Source organism: Hydra vulgaris, chromosome 02 (assembly GCF_038396675.1).
Source record: "Hydra vulgaris chromosome 02, alternate assembly HydraT2T_AEP".
In the NCBI taxonomy this organism is placed as follows: Eukaryota; Metazoa; Cnidaria; class Hydrozoa; order Anthoathecata; family Hydridae; genus Hydra; species Hydra vulgaris.
In genome coordinates, this window is record NC_088921.1 from 67,844,164 (window position 1) to 67,857,839 (window position 13,676).

The following is a 13,676-nucleotide window of genomic DNA, read 5'->3' on the forward strand; positions in this document are numbered from 1 at the left end:
GTGTTTGTCTATTCCTTGTGCAATTTATGTTTTTACCTGATCATAACGTCAAAAATGAAAAAAAATCGTTCTATTTTCACAAAAAAACAATTTTTCTTCCTGCTGTTGTTGTGTCATCAATATAGATAAAAAGTTAAATTTTTTAATATAGTAATAAAGATAAAATTATTAAAACATACGTAGCTTGAGGATCGAATTGAGACCAACATCTAACAAATTCATCCATATGATGAGGACCTAGTATAGAGCTGTCACGTGTCAAATATTCAAAGTTGTCCATTATTACAGCAACAAACAAATTTAAGAGCTGAAAAATAAAGAACCTCTAAATAATGTATTGAAAATAACAGAAATTATTATATTTTAATATATATATATTATATATATATATATATTATTATAACTATACTAGCGGAAAATTGGCGTTTTTTTGCAAAAAAAAAACATTTGTCGTAAAAAACCTAAAAAAAAAAAAAATTTTTTTTGTTTTACCTCTTTGCCCTATATTAAAAATTATTTTAACTTCAAACTATTTAACTTCTATAAACATTCAATATCAAATTATTTTAGATTGTTTTTTTAATCTTTAAAAAATAAAACAGTAATTTTCACTCAAAGATATACTTTCAAAACACAAATCAAATTTGCTTATATATTTACTTTTGTTATTATGTTTTGTGGATATAGTGACCCATAAATTCTTTTTAAAAAAATAAATTTTTCAACATTTTAAAAATTTTTTTGTCAGGGTTTGCAAATTCAATTGAAAAATCCAAATTTAAATAAGCTGTCTTCTTAAAAATGTTATTTAAGAATATAAACTTAATTAGATCTCTAAAAACACTTTTATGCAAATTTATGTAAATAAATTTAGAATTTTTTATATTTAAAGTTTTTATAGATTTAGAATTATATATATATATATATATGTATTTTTAAATATTTAAACTTTATATATTTTACTGATAGTTAACAATGCTGTTCAAGACATGTTAACAGTATTTCACTATTTTTGTTCATTAATTTTACAATCAAAAAATAAAAATAACCAAAGCTAAATAAAACTAAAAAGCACACTAACAAGAAAATAATTTAACATACAAGAAACATGCAAAAAAACATGTATGTTGTAAAATATAGTACAGCTGCCCAAGTGTTACCACAAAGTTCAGTCCCAGTTCTTTCAAAATATGCTTTTTCACATTTTGCTGAATTGTAACAAGCATACATTAAAGAGCTCCAATTTTCTCCAGTGGAACACCTGTAAATTTAACAAATTCAATTCAAAAAATTTACATATAAATCATATATACAATACGTATACTGCTAAATGGCAAGCAACAAAAACTTATATTAAAACTATTTTCATAAAAAATATTTCAAACTAAAAGCGATACCTAAATAGAAGTAATAATGCACTGTAAATGTTACGAAAATTATTTTTAGCATGAAAATTTGACCCATCAAGTTCAATTTTAGCAAACAACTAAAAAAGTAAAAATTAAAATATATATACAAATATAGAAATCTCTCTCTGTATATATGCACCCAACTTTTTTGAAACTCATTAATCCTTCAGTTAAATATATTCTTAATTAAAAGCTATTTTTTAAATTATCTTATATCTTAAATCAATAAAAATATAGTTCAAAAAGAGGTCAAATTTTTACAAAAGGGGACAAAGGGAGATCAAGTTTTAAAAAAGATTCTTATTTTTTCTTTTAATGGGCAGAACTACATACAAAACTGTCTAAAAACAAAAATTTATTTAAGGAATATATATACATATATATATATATATATATATATATATAAATATATATATATATATATATATATATATATATATATATATATATATATATATATATATATATATATATATATATATATATATATATATATATATATATATATACCCAAATATTTTTTTTGCTGAAAAACTGGATTAAAATATCTGAATTAAAAACCAGTATTGAAAAAAAAATTTAAATGTGGAAAATACATTAGAAATGTTTCAACCTAAAAAAGAAGAAGTAGGTACATATATATAGGGAGTATGCATTGAAAATGAGCATTTTGTTGATAAAATACAACAATTTAGTTTTAGAATAATATCAGACTCAGATCATTCAAAATACTGTCCATTGGCTGCTACAATCTTCTCCCATCTTTCAGGTAGCATGTGGATTCCACAATGGAAAAAGTCTTGGTCTTTTTAGGCAATTCAGTCATTGACTCATTATTTGGTATTGTCATAAAAAGAAAATTGCAGCTCAGCCAGACCATGTGTCATCGACCAGAACAAATGGTAATCGGAGAGGCCAACATTTAGTAAATAAGGCGGGTGGGTTAGGACTTCCCATTTGAGGCTCTTCTGGTAATTTTTAACATTTGTAATAAAGGATCATGTACTGTCATGTTAAAGAATTACCTTGTCATGTCTTTTGGTGTGTTACGACTTTTTATCCTTCAATGCTTGACTCAACTTGATCAATTGTCATTGGTAACAGTCTGCTCAAATTGTCTTGTTTAGTTTAAGCAGCTCATAATATATTACTTCAAGCTGGTTCCAATAGATACAAAGCATGAGCTTGGAACCACAAATATTCTGTTTCGCTGTCAATGTTGATGGCTTGGTGAGCTTTATTCATGCTTTTCTGCATTTAGGATTGTATTCACTTTTCATCACTAGTAACAATTCAACGTATCCACTTTTCATCACTAGTAACAACTCAATGCAGAAAGCCTTTTCTTTTGTCAACACAGATAAAATGTCCCTTGGTTTCAACTCAAACAGCACCCAATTTCCTTGCTTTTGAATCATTCCCAGTTGTTTTAAGTGCCATGAAACTGTTTATTGATCAACTCACAATTTTTCTACAAGCTCTTTCTGTGTCTGGCATGAATCTTCATTAAGTAATGCCTTCAATTCAATTTCTTAAAACATTTTTTCAGCATCAGGATGTTCTTTATCTTCGAGGTCAAAATCACCACTCTTGAATTGCTGAAACCATATTCTGAATGTTTTTCTGAAAGAGAATTGTTGCTGCGTGTTTCCACTAATAATCTATGAACCTCAGCTGCTGTTGTATTTCGGTGGAATTAATTAAAAAGAATTCTCTGCCAAAACAGTTTTGTAGACATAAACTCAGCCATGTTTAAAATTTTGGATGAAACAACATTACACTCTGGCAATTGAAATTGGACTGATGTTTGCAACCTAGCCTAGGGTTTTAGCTATCAGGTAAAATTTATTTCAGCCTGATAAGATATTTACCTGCTAAATTATGATTATCAATGCAAAACAGTCATTTTCAATACATACTCCCAATACATAAATATATACATTATGTTAGTGTATTCTACAAACAGAGTGCTCAATGTTCTAAAAGAACAGAGCAATAATAAATTAGTAAAAACACTTATCTAATTTTTGATTACTTCAACACTGTGTTTCATCATCAGTAGGTTCATCAGGATTCTTCCTGATGAACCTACTGATGGTGAAACACAGTGTTGAAGTAATCAAAAATTAGATAAGTGTTTTTACTAATTTATATATATATATATATATATATATATATATATATATATATATATATATATATATATATATATATATATATATATATATATATATATATAAACTCAGGATTTTGCATTGAGCAAGCAATCTTTGAATAAAATTTTTTTTTTTCTACTTTTGTTTTTTATGTTGACAGATTGACAGATAATAATAACAACTTTCGCACAACTTCGTTAGGGTCTTATTATATAAAAAACTTCTTCAACTGAAAAAATTTTCACACTTTTATTAGTATTATGGTGTTCATTTAATGTTTATACTTTAGCATTGAATAAATAAAAACTGCCTTAACCCAAACTAATACTGATATGATCAGCCAAAGTTTGACTTAAACTTGCTTTAGTCGAACATTTTGCTTGGTCACTTGGAGTTATCAGGATTTAACTCTAACACACACTCACAGTTAAATCCTGATTTAACTGTGTGTCTATATGAAAAGACTAATCTAACTTATTTATTTATTACTCCTTAACTAAAAAATACTCTCTTACTTTTTTGCTCAAAATTTTATTTTGATCAAAAGCTTAGAAAAACTATTTTTTACTAAGTGAAATATATATATATATATATATATATATATATATATATATATATATATATATATATATACACACACACACACACACATAAACATCACATAAAGCAGTGATTGCATAAAGCGTGAAACTCCAAGTTCAAATTTAATTGTAGTTATTTTATTATTATTATTCTAATAAATATATACATATATATATATATATATATATATATATATATATATATATATATATATATATATATATATATATATATATATATATATATATATATATATATTAGTAAAAACACTTATCTAACTTTTAGTTGTCTTCAACAGCATGTTTCACCATCAGTAAGTTCATCAGAAAGGCTTCCTTAATTTATTATTGCTCTGTTCTTTAAGAACATTGAGCACTCTATTTGTTGAATACGCTAACATAATTTATATATATATATATATATATATATATATATATATATATATATATATATATATATATATATATATATATATATATATATATATATATATAATCTAAAAGATACAAGTAGTATATACATACAATATATACATTATTATTATTTTGAATGATTACAATTTCATATTGAAAATAAATCAAAATACTGTGTCGTATAAATAATGTGCTAAACAACTATTTAATTACCTCCATCCCAAGTATTGCATATACATAAGACATAAGCAAAATTAACCCAGTTATATAAGGTAAAGCCTAAAATATATAACAAATATAATTTATATATAAAATAATAAAATATAATAAAATCATCACTGCTAATATATCCTAGTTTAGTTTTACATTATATTATTTCATTGATTTAATAAAAGTAAGAAAAGTGTCAGCAGAAGTAGAAAAATAAACTTTCTAGTAGTTTTTGTCAAGTATTAATTGTATAAAAAAATGTAAATATTTAGAAATAATAGAAAGAAAAAATGATAACAAAATCTTTTTATTCTAATATAAATCAATCTGCATAAAAAAAAATAAAATAAATAATAAGAAAATGGTCATCTGATACTTTAATGGCTGCCTTTTTTTTTTTTTTAATTTCAAAAAAAATAAAGAGGTATATAAATTTAAAGTCACATTTAAAGTCATCTTTGTCCACACTTTGAAACTACTTCCAATAAAGTTTTAAACTTTTCAAAAGTCATACTTGTATCTATTTATTTAAAAGTTATACTTCTAACCATTTATATCAATGAACAAATAACAAAAACAACTTTTTATTATTTAAAGATCTTTTTTTCCTCCATAAATGAACACTGCACTATTCATAGAAACTTTCCTCTATACCATCTTAAAAAGGTATGAAAATGATAAAAATATGAAAAAAATATTATATATAACTATATATAATATAGTATATAACTATATATAGTATAGTATATAACTATATATTATATAATACATAAAAAGTATAAAACTAGTCTAATTTATAATTATTTTAAAATTGAAATTCTTGAGAATATAATAGATAAAAAAAAAAAAAGAAATATAAAATTAAAAAAAAAGATAAATATAAAAAAGCAGACTTGCTCTTATTGATCGAAGAAATGTCCATAACATGATGCGAATGTTAGTTCCTTTTCTAAGAAGCTTTATTGCACGAAGAGCTCTAAATAAGCGAAACATACTTGGATCCAACCACTTTGTCTTTTTCTAATAAAATCAAATAAAAATTAAACATGTTCATAAAATATGCTTCAACTTAAATGCGTTCATTTGTGCCTACTAAACACAATCATATTTAGTAGGCTCAAATGAACATTAAATTCTATGGTATGGACAATTTTGTATTTTTTAGTAAAAACCATAAAAAAACAGATCGTAATCTTATGGTTGTTTTTGTTTTTATGGTAAAAGAACAAAAATTAATCTTCAAGTACATTTAACATTATCGCTAAGGCTGGTTTCCATAACTATATTTAATCACTAAGGCTGGTTTCCATAACTATATTTAATCACTAAGGGTGGTTTTCCTCATAGAGATGTTGTACAATAGTTGCATAACAGTTATGTTTTAAGATGACAACATTCTTTTGTGTAATTCACATAATTTGACATCTGTTATACATAAACAGTTATTTTATAAAACAGTTGCAAAAATAGAAATGAATCTGAACAATTGTTGTATATTTCTATAACCATCAGAAACCAGGCTATACTCTACAAGTTGAGAATAAAAGTTTTAGTTGAAAAAAATAAATAAACAATAATCTTACCAATGTCAATATAATATCCAAAAAACCTCCCAGTATGACAAATAAATCAAATAAATTCCACAAGTTTTTGAAATAATTCTAAAAAAAAAATAATCTTTTAAATAATTAGTTGAAATTTAATTGTGAAACTATGTTAGAAATATGTTAAATTATCTTTCAAATACTATTTTTGAAAATAAAAAATTTAATATTACCCATCTGTAAGCAAAAACCTTTAAAACAACTTCTATAGAGAACATGATGGAGAAACCAATATTTAAAGAAAACATGAGTGTTTTGTATTGTTGAGATGATCCATTAAACTACATTTTAAAAAATTAAAAAACATTTTTAATATTTATAACAAATTTTGCAGTATCCATGTATGCATCTCTATATGCCAAGTGTCAAAAAGTGAAAATAAATTTTAAAACCAAATTTTTATAGTATAAAATAATAAAATAAATTTATTGTTAAATTAATTATTTATAATGTTTAGAAAGACCATCTCTTGAATAATAATAGATGTTGAAGATAATAAGACAAGAAGGAAGGCAAAAAGTATTAAAACAAAAGAAAACTGGTAAAAATTTACCTAAGAAAAAGTGCACTATTGTTGGCTACAATTATATAACTGTTGTCCTCCAAGTCATAGAATAAATCAAAAGTACCAAATATCAATTAAAAAACATAGAAGAAGAAATGCTACGACTTGTGGGTGTTTGCATTTTTACAAGTTCTACTAAGACCATTAGTGTTGACATAAAATTTTTTGAAAAAAAAAATTCTCTAAGAAAACCTGAAAAAACAACAATTACTAGGGCAATAAGATTTAACTTATTGCACTATTTTTAATAACTTGGAAAAACATTATCCAAAATAGTAAAAGTGTTTTAACCCAAATAAATTGAAAAAAATCTAGAACACTAGATCTAGAACACTAGAACTGATATCCTTAAAGATTATTACAGAATGTTTAAAGAGTCGTCCTAATAAGTTTAATAATATTTTTGTTAATTGTGTTGTTTTAAGCATCTTATTTTTTACAGACAGATTTATTTTATAGTCTTAATTTATAGTTGTTTTATTTATAGTCTTAAGCACTAATCCACCTGCAGCTACAGCTTATAAGTTGTTCAGATCATACATAATATAGTCCTTAGGTCATAATTTTGGATGGTTATTTAATAATAACAGATAGTTAATTGATTTAAAAAAATTTTTAAATCACAATTAACTGTAAATAAAAAATTTTTTATTTACAATTAGTTGTGAAATTTTGAAACAAAAAGATTTTATATTCCAACTGATGAGTGGTGGTGTGGATGAGTGTGGTGGTGTGGATGAGTGAATACTAATAAATATTAATAAAAATATATATGATGATGATTGTGATGTATGTTTAAAATTACTTTTAATTACTAAACAACAATTACCATATGATAACAAATACCATATAATAATGACCTTTTTTAATGAACAATCGACAATTTCTTTTTTTGAATTTCAAAAACATATTCTTTATATTTCTTAGTATTTTGTATTACCTTGTATTTATTATTTACTTTTTTAGAAAACTTATTCATATAAGTTAAAATTTATCAAGTTAACAGCAATTCACTGCTACTCATATAATTATAAATTTAAAGAAAAACCTTCATCATCATCTGTAAGCAGTTTAGAATAATTAAAGACATAATAAAGTAGTCGAAAGGACGAGATTCCACAACCATCCATATGTGAAAAGAAATTGAGTTTTCATCTTTTGGTTTGTAACGCTGACGAGGCTTTGCATTAAGGACAAAATGTAAACAGTCACACTGTAAAATTTAAAAACTAGGTTAAGTATATGAAAGAAAAAATTACAATAAAAAAAGCTGTAAATTAAATAAACATTATGTTTAAAGAAGTAACTACAAAGAAAATTCATATGTGTTAAAATTTTACTTGGTTCCTATCAAGACCACCTTGTATCTCTTTTTCTCCTTGCTTTTGAAACGTTAATATAATCAGTGCAATGTATATGTTGATAATCATGAATGTAAATAAAACAATAAATGTCACAAAATAAATTGCAGCATAAACTTTTCTGTTCATATCAACAGCAGTATCAATTGCACGATACATTGTGCTAAATAAAAAATTTACTGTCAAAAAACTTTTTTATTTTTATCAAAAGCTGATATAGCAATTGTTAAAATAACTTTATAAATAAAATTAGTTAATAACAATAATAATAATAAACTTTATAAATAAAATTATGTTAATAGTTATACATCTATTGCACCTATATGTCTTTGGTGTAAACATACATTAAATTTACAAAAAAACATTAAGTAAAAAAAACAATATTTGTAGTCATTCAAAGACAGAAAAGTATTATTCACCTAGTCATAAAACTTAACATACTAAGTTATTTTCAATAAACCAATACATATTCCAAAACTCATATACCCTAGTCCCCAAGTTATATATACAAATAGTATATGTATAAAATAATTCTAATATATAATTGCTAACATATATTTGTGAGTATATATTGCTAATATATACGCACAAATACATTTATATGCTCTATCTTGCATTGCATGAAGTCATACCGAAATAGCTATCTACAGAGCTTTTATAATCTTTCTAAATATATCTAGGAAATCAAAAAAAAGGGATTTCAAACCCTATTCTTACGTGAAAAATAATTGATAGGGCAGAGCCATTTAAACCTGTTAGAAAGAAGTGTAACCTTTGCTTAACTGAAAAATACCATATCAATATGTCATCTTTGAAACTATTGAATGAGATAAATGAGCTAGTATCAAAATGTTACCACAAAACAAATTTGTTATTTGCAATTTTAACATTATCTAAGCTAACACTGTATTGTATTTTTGTATATAATTTTTGTTGTTGTTGTTGTTTGTAATGTCTGATGATGGCATAAACCGTGAAACTCATGTCATGTTTCAAATTCAATAGTAATTATTTAACTACTCTTCTTACATATAATCGCTCTACTTTTGTATCTACCAAAAATTTACTTTTATATTACTATATATATAGATGGTGTATAAGTAGTATTTGCAGGAAGTTGCATTATGACTTTCTAAAGTCTAAAATTTCTTGAACCTTATGGAACTTTCTAGAATTTTCTGGACTGTTCTGGATGTTTTTAGGAACCTTTAAAACTTTCTAGAATTTTCTGGAGTCGCCAAGAAGTTTATGGAAATAAAGCAAAACTTAGACTATATTTGCTGCCTGATTAAGCAATGCTAATAATTATATATGATACTGTACTCACCAGATGGCAGTCAAATAATCACCAGATGGCAGTCAAATATTCACCAGATGGCAGTCAAATAATCACTAGATGGCAGTCAAATATTCTCCAGATGGCAGTCAAATATTCACCAGATGCAGTCAAATATTCACCAGATGGCAGTCAAATAATATAGAAGTACAATAGCACTTATATTTATTATTATTGCTTAAATATATTCAAGAATTATTTTCAATCATAATGCCTAAAAAAAGATGGCGAATGGCTCTGCAGTGAGGATAATAGATGTTATCATCTTCAGATTGAAAGCAAAGGAACGGTCCAATATACTTCTGGAAAGGCTGCTAGTTTAAAAACAATCCATCCATTCAAAAGAAGAAAAATATTCCTCAAGCCTTCTTCAACAACAGTAACAGCAACAGCAACAATGTAAACATATAACATAAACAAAGAAAATTTACAAGCATTAGATCTACCAGACAGCTAATATTGTAGTTAAAGGTATAACAGCTATTCTTGATAAAAATAATTTATGGAAGAGTATAAAGACAATTGTAGTGGACACTATGAATGTAAACACTGGAAGAATGAATGGGATTGGCTGTCAGTTATAAAGATATTTTATTAAAAAGAAATTAGAAAAACCACAATTCATTGGTTATCAACATCATGTTCTTGACCAAGTTCTTTGTGTAGCAATGGATGAAGAACTTGGAGGAAACAACATGTCACCCAATATTGAATATTTGTTTATACTGGAACTAGTAAAGAAGTACCAACAGCTTAGGAAGATTTTCAAGAATGGTAAATAACTGATTACTCAAACAACAGGGTGGTGTGATGGTATGAAATTCCTATTTCATTTAACTTGGGTATTCTACTTTTTTGAAGAATTTGGAGTATTTTCTAAAGTGAAGTTTAAGAAAAACCCTTGATCAAATAATGCAAGATGGAATTCCCAAGCAATTCTAGCTCTTTTGGCATTTATTCTTTATCAGAGAGAAGAGACTCACTACTTGACATTAGTAGATTTATCTTACAGATGGGCACACCATTAGTGTACTGACCAAATGTACAATGTAGATGATTATTGGAAGCTATGTAGCAACGCTCATGAAAAAGTGTTAAACTCCTTGAAAAAGTTTTGTCAGGAATCATCAAACTGAAAATTTCTAGAACAAATCAGTGTGCAGAACGTAATGTCTTCATGATTTTTTTGACATCTGTGAAAAGAAAGAAAACCTTCAGCTAAGATTTATTTTGTTCAACAAAGCATAGTAATCATATACTATGCTTTAATTAAGCTGAACACAACATCACATTTTTTGATATATATAGTAGCTATCCACACTTGTAGAATTGTTATTTAAGTTAGTAATTTTATATTTATTTGTAATTTAGAGTGTTATGATGTAACAATAAACTGTTAAATGCTTAAAAACTACATAATAACTCTTCTACTAAAAATTACATAACAACTACTAGAGCTAACACTTAGTGTGATAAGTGTCAAAGTCACCAATAAACAACATTATTTGTTGAAAGATAATCAGACAGTAATGAGATAATGAGACATAAGAAATAAAATTAAAAAGAGTGCAGTTTTTAGAAGAAGAAAAAACAACAAAGTATAATAAAAAAAGGTAATAAAAGTTAAAGGTTAAGAGTCAAAGGTGATAAAAATAAAAGATGAAAAGTAAAGAAAGATTATTAAGCAAAGAGATGCTAAACAAAAGTTTATAAAAAATAATCAAAATAATCATTTAAATCTGATTTCTATCAAAATAGGTGAGTTAAGTCTTTGTAAAGACTTAATTAACCTATTCTTAACAGTGAAATCCAAAATTAAATGATCAAATTTAAATTCACAAATGAATTTACAAAGAGCAAGTAGGCTTGTTGACTTTACAAGAGTTTCGGTTCAATAAACGAAAAGTTACTGTGAAGACCACAAATTGTAACAAATAGATTGAAGCAATTTGGTGGCAATGATTTTTTGATCAATCATAGATAATTAACGACATCCAAACCAATAAGTTAGCAGGAATAAATGGCGTTGCTTTATTCCTGCTAACCAACCCAAAATCTTAACAAAGATCTTATGTAGTCTTGACAACGCACACAAAAAGCACTAACAGGGACACCTTCTATAAGCAACATGGCACTGTTAATACTCTGATCTTTTGCAGCTGTTGAAGGAATCAACCACTTTGAGATTTACTACAAGTTTAGGAAAGCTTACTACCAGCTGGTCTCAGAACCAAAAAACTGAGGTTTAAAGCTGTACTCATTGTAACAGAAGTCTACATCTGTGCCAACCTATTAAATAAAGAAGAGGTCAACAAATATTTTCCGATGCTTTTCTACAAGACAGTAGCTGGATTATTCAACAAATAGCTCCATGATAAAAAGTATTTTAAGACAGAGTTAACTTCTTCTAGTATTTAATTAGAAAAGCAAATCCAAGAAATCCTTAAAGACAACAGGTCATAAGACTGATTATATTAAATTACATGTTACCAGTAGGAAGCTGATCATTATGATCAATATTCTGATATTTTTATTTTTTTTGTTAATTCACCTCCCCAAGGCCCAGAAGGCCACTATAGACAAGGAGGCTACTTAATTGTGGTTATAACCCTCTCTCAACTCTATAACTCTGAACCTTGATGAACAAGGCCACTGCGCGGAGAAACAAGTTGAACACTATTTTCTTCAATTAGGTTATGTCAACGAACCTTGATGAACAAGGCCACTGCGCGGAGAAACAAGTTGAACACTATTTTCTTCAATTAGGTTATGTCAACTTATGATATGAACTAATTGAAGAAATAGTGTTCTTACCATAAAAAAAACTACATAATGTTACCCTTAATCAAACAGAAAAATTTTAGGGAAGATGTTATGCATTTGTAAATTATATAGACGGGTTGCTTTGTTCACATTTTTTAGTGTACGCGCAATTCCTGAATATTTCCAAAACAGTGCAGTTACTTTCTCTAAATATAAGTTCCCTTTTTCAAATCCTGTCTGATAATAAATTTCACAATATATATATATATATATATATATATATATATATATATATATATATATATATATATATATATATATATATATATATATATATATATATATATATATATATATATATATATATATATATATATATATATATATATATATATAGTCAGTCACAAAAGTTTTCGTACACCTTACAATTTAGAGAAAGCGCCTAATAAAAAACCATTTTAAATGCAAAAAAATAGTTTTATATCAAAGTAACAAGAATATATCGTACAAGAAATAAAAAATAATTAACTAAATAAAAATATTTATTTGTAAAACTGAAAAAGTTTAATTTTGAATTTATGTCACAAAAGTTTTTGTACACTAATAAAACTAATACCTAATAATATGCAATTCCTTAGTAGATGGTCAAACTTTGTTCAAATTTGTCCTTTCATAAATTTTTATTAAGATAATAATAATTTTTTCAACAAAAATTTAGTTATAAACATGAGTTTAAATACGAAACATCACATGTCTAATGACATGCGTGAATTAATATAATTCCATAAAGAAAAAAAAATCTCTTCGTCAAATTGCCAAAATTGTTGGTAAAATACATTTTACTGTTCAAAGTATCGTTAAAAAATTTGAAATGACTAGTTTTATTAATACCAAGAAGTGGCCGACCAAAAATTTTAAATTCACGAGACAGAAGGAGTATAATTAAAAAAGTCAATTCAAATCCAGTATTAGTGCACCAAAATTAGCAGTAGATGTTGAACTTGAAATTGGAAAGATAGTTCATCCAGAAAATATGTGATGAATACTTAGAAAACCCGGATTAAATGGCAGAGTACCAAGAAAGAAAGTGTAGAAAATAGACGAAAAAGTTCACCAATAAGTATGAAAAGGAAGATAAACAATTTTAGAACAAAGTTTTATTTACTGACGAGAGTAAATTTAACATTTTCGGACCTGATAGCCGTGGAAAAATATGGAGAAAAAAGAATACAGAACTAGAAAAAAAAAAATTAATTCCGACAGTGAAACATGGAGGT

The 13,676-nt window shown here is 25.7% G+C and overlaps 1 protein-coding gene across 2 annotated transcripts in view; it reads right to left on the bottom strand.

Moving 5' to 3' along the window:
* The window catches only part of LOC101239935 (voltage-dependent L-type calcium channel subunit alpha-1D), a 109,418-nt gene that overhangs the window by 21,144 nt on the left and 74,598 nt on the right, over positions 1-13,676 (bottom strand). For both annotated transcript variants that reach the window (XM_065791769.1, XM_065791770.1), the window contains 9 exons: positions 8,280-8,463; positions 7,988-8,152; positions 6,548-6,655; positions 6,354-6,431; positions 5,668-5,790; positions 4,774-4,839; positions 1,398-1,486; positions 1,102-1,261; positions 180-307 (listed from right to left, as the gene is read on the bottom strand). In XM_065791769.1, coding sequence (XP_065647841.1) covers positions 180-307; positions 1,102-1,261; positions 1,398-1,486; positions 4,774-4,839; positions 5,668-5,790; positions 6,354-6,431; positions 6,548-6,655; positions 7,988-8,152; positions 8,280-8,463 — 1,101 coding nt within the window. The remainder of the gene's footprint in view (positions 1-179; positions 308-1,101; positions 1,262-1,397; positions 1,487-4,773; positions 4,840-5,667; positions 5,791-6,353; positions 6,432-6,547; positions 6,656-7,987; positions 8,153-8,279; positions 8,464-13,676) is intronic.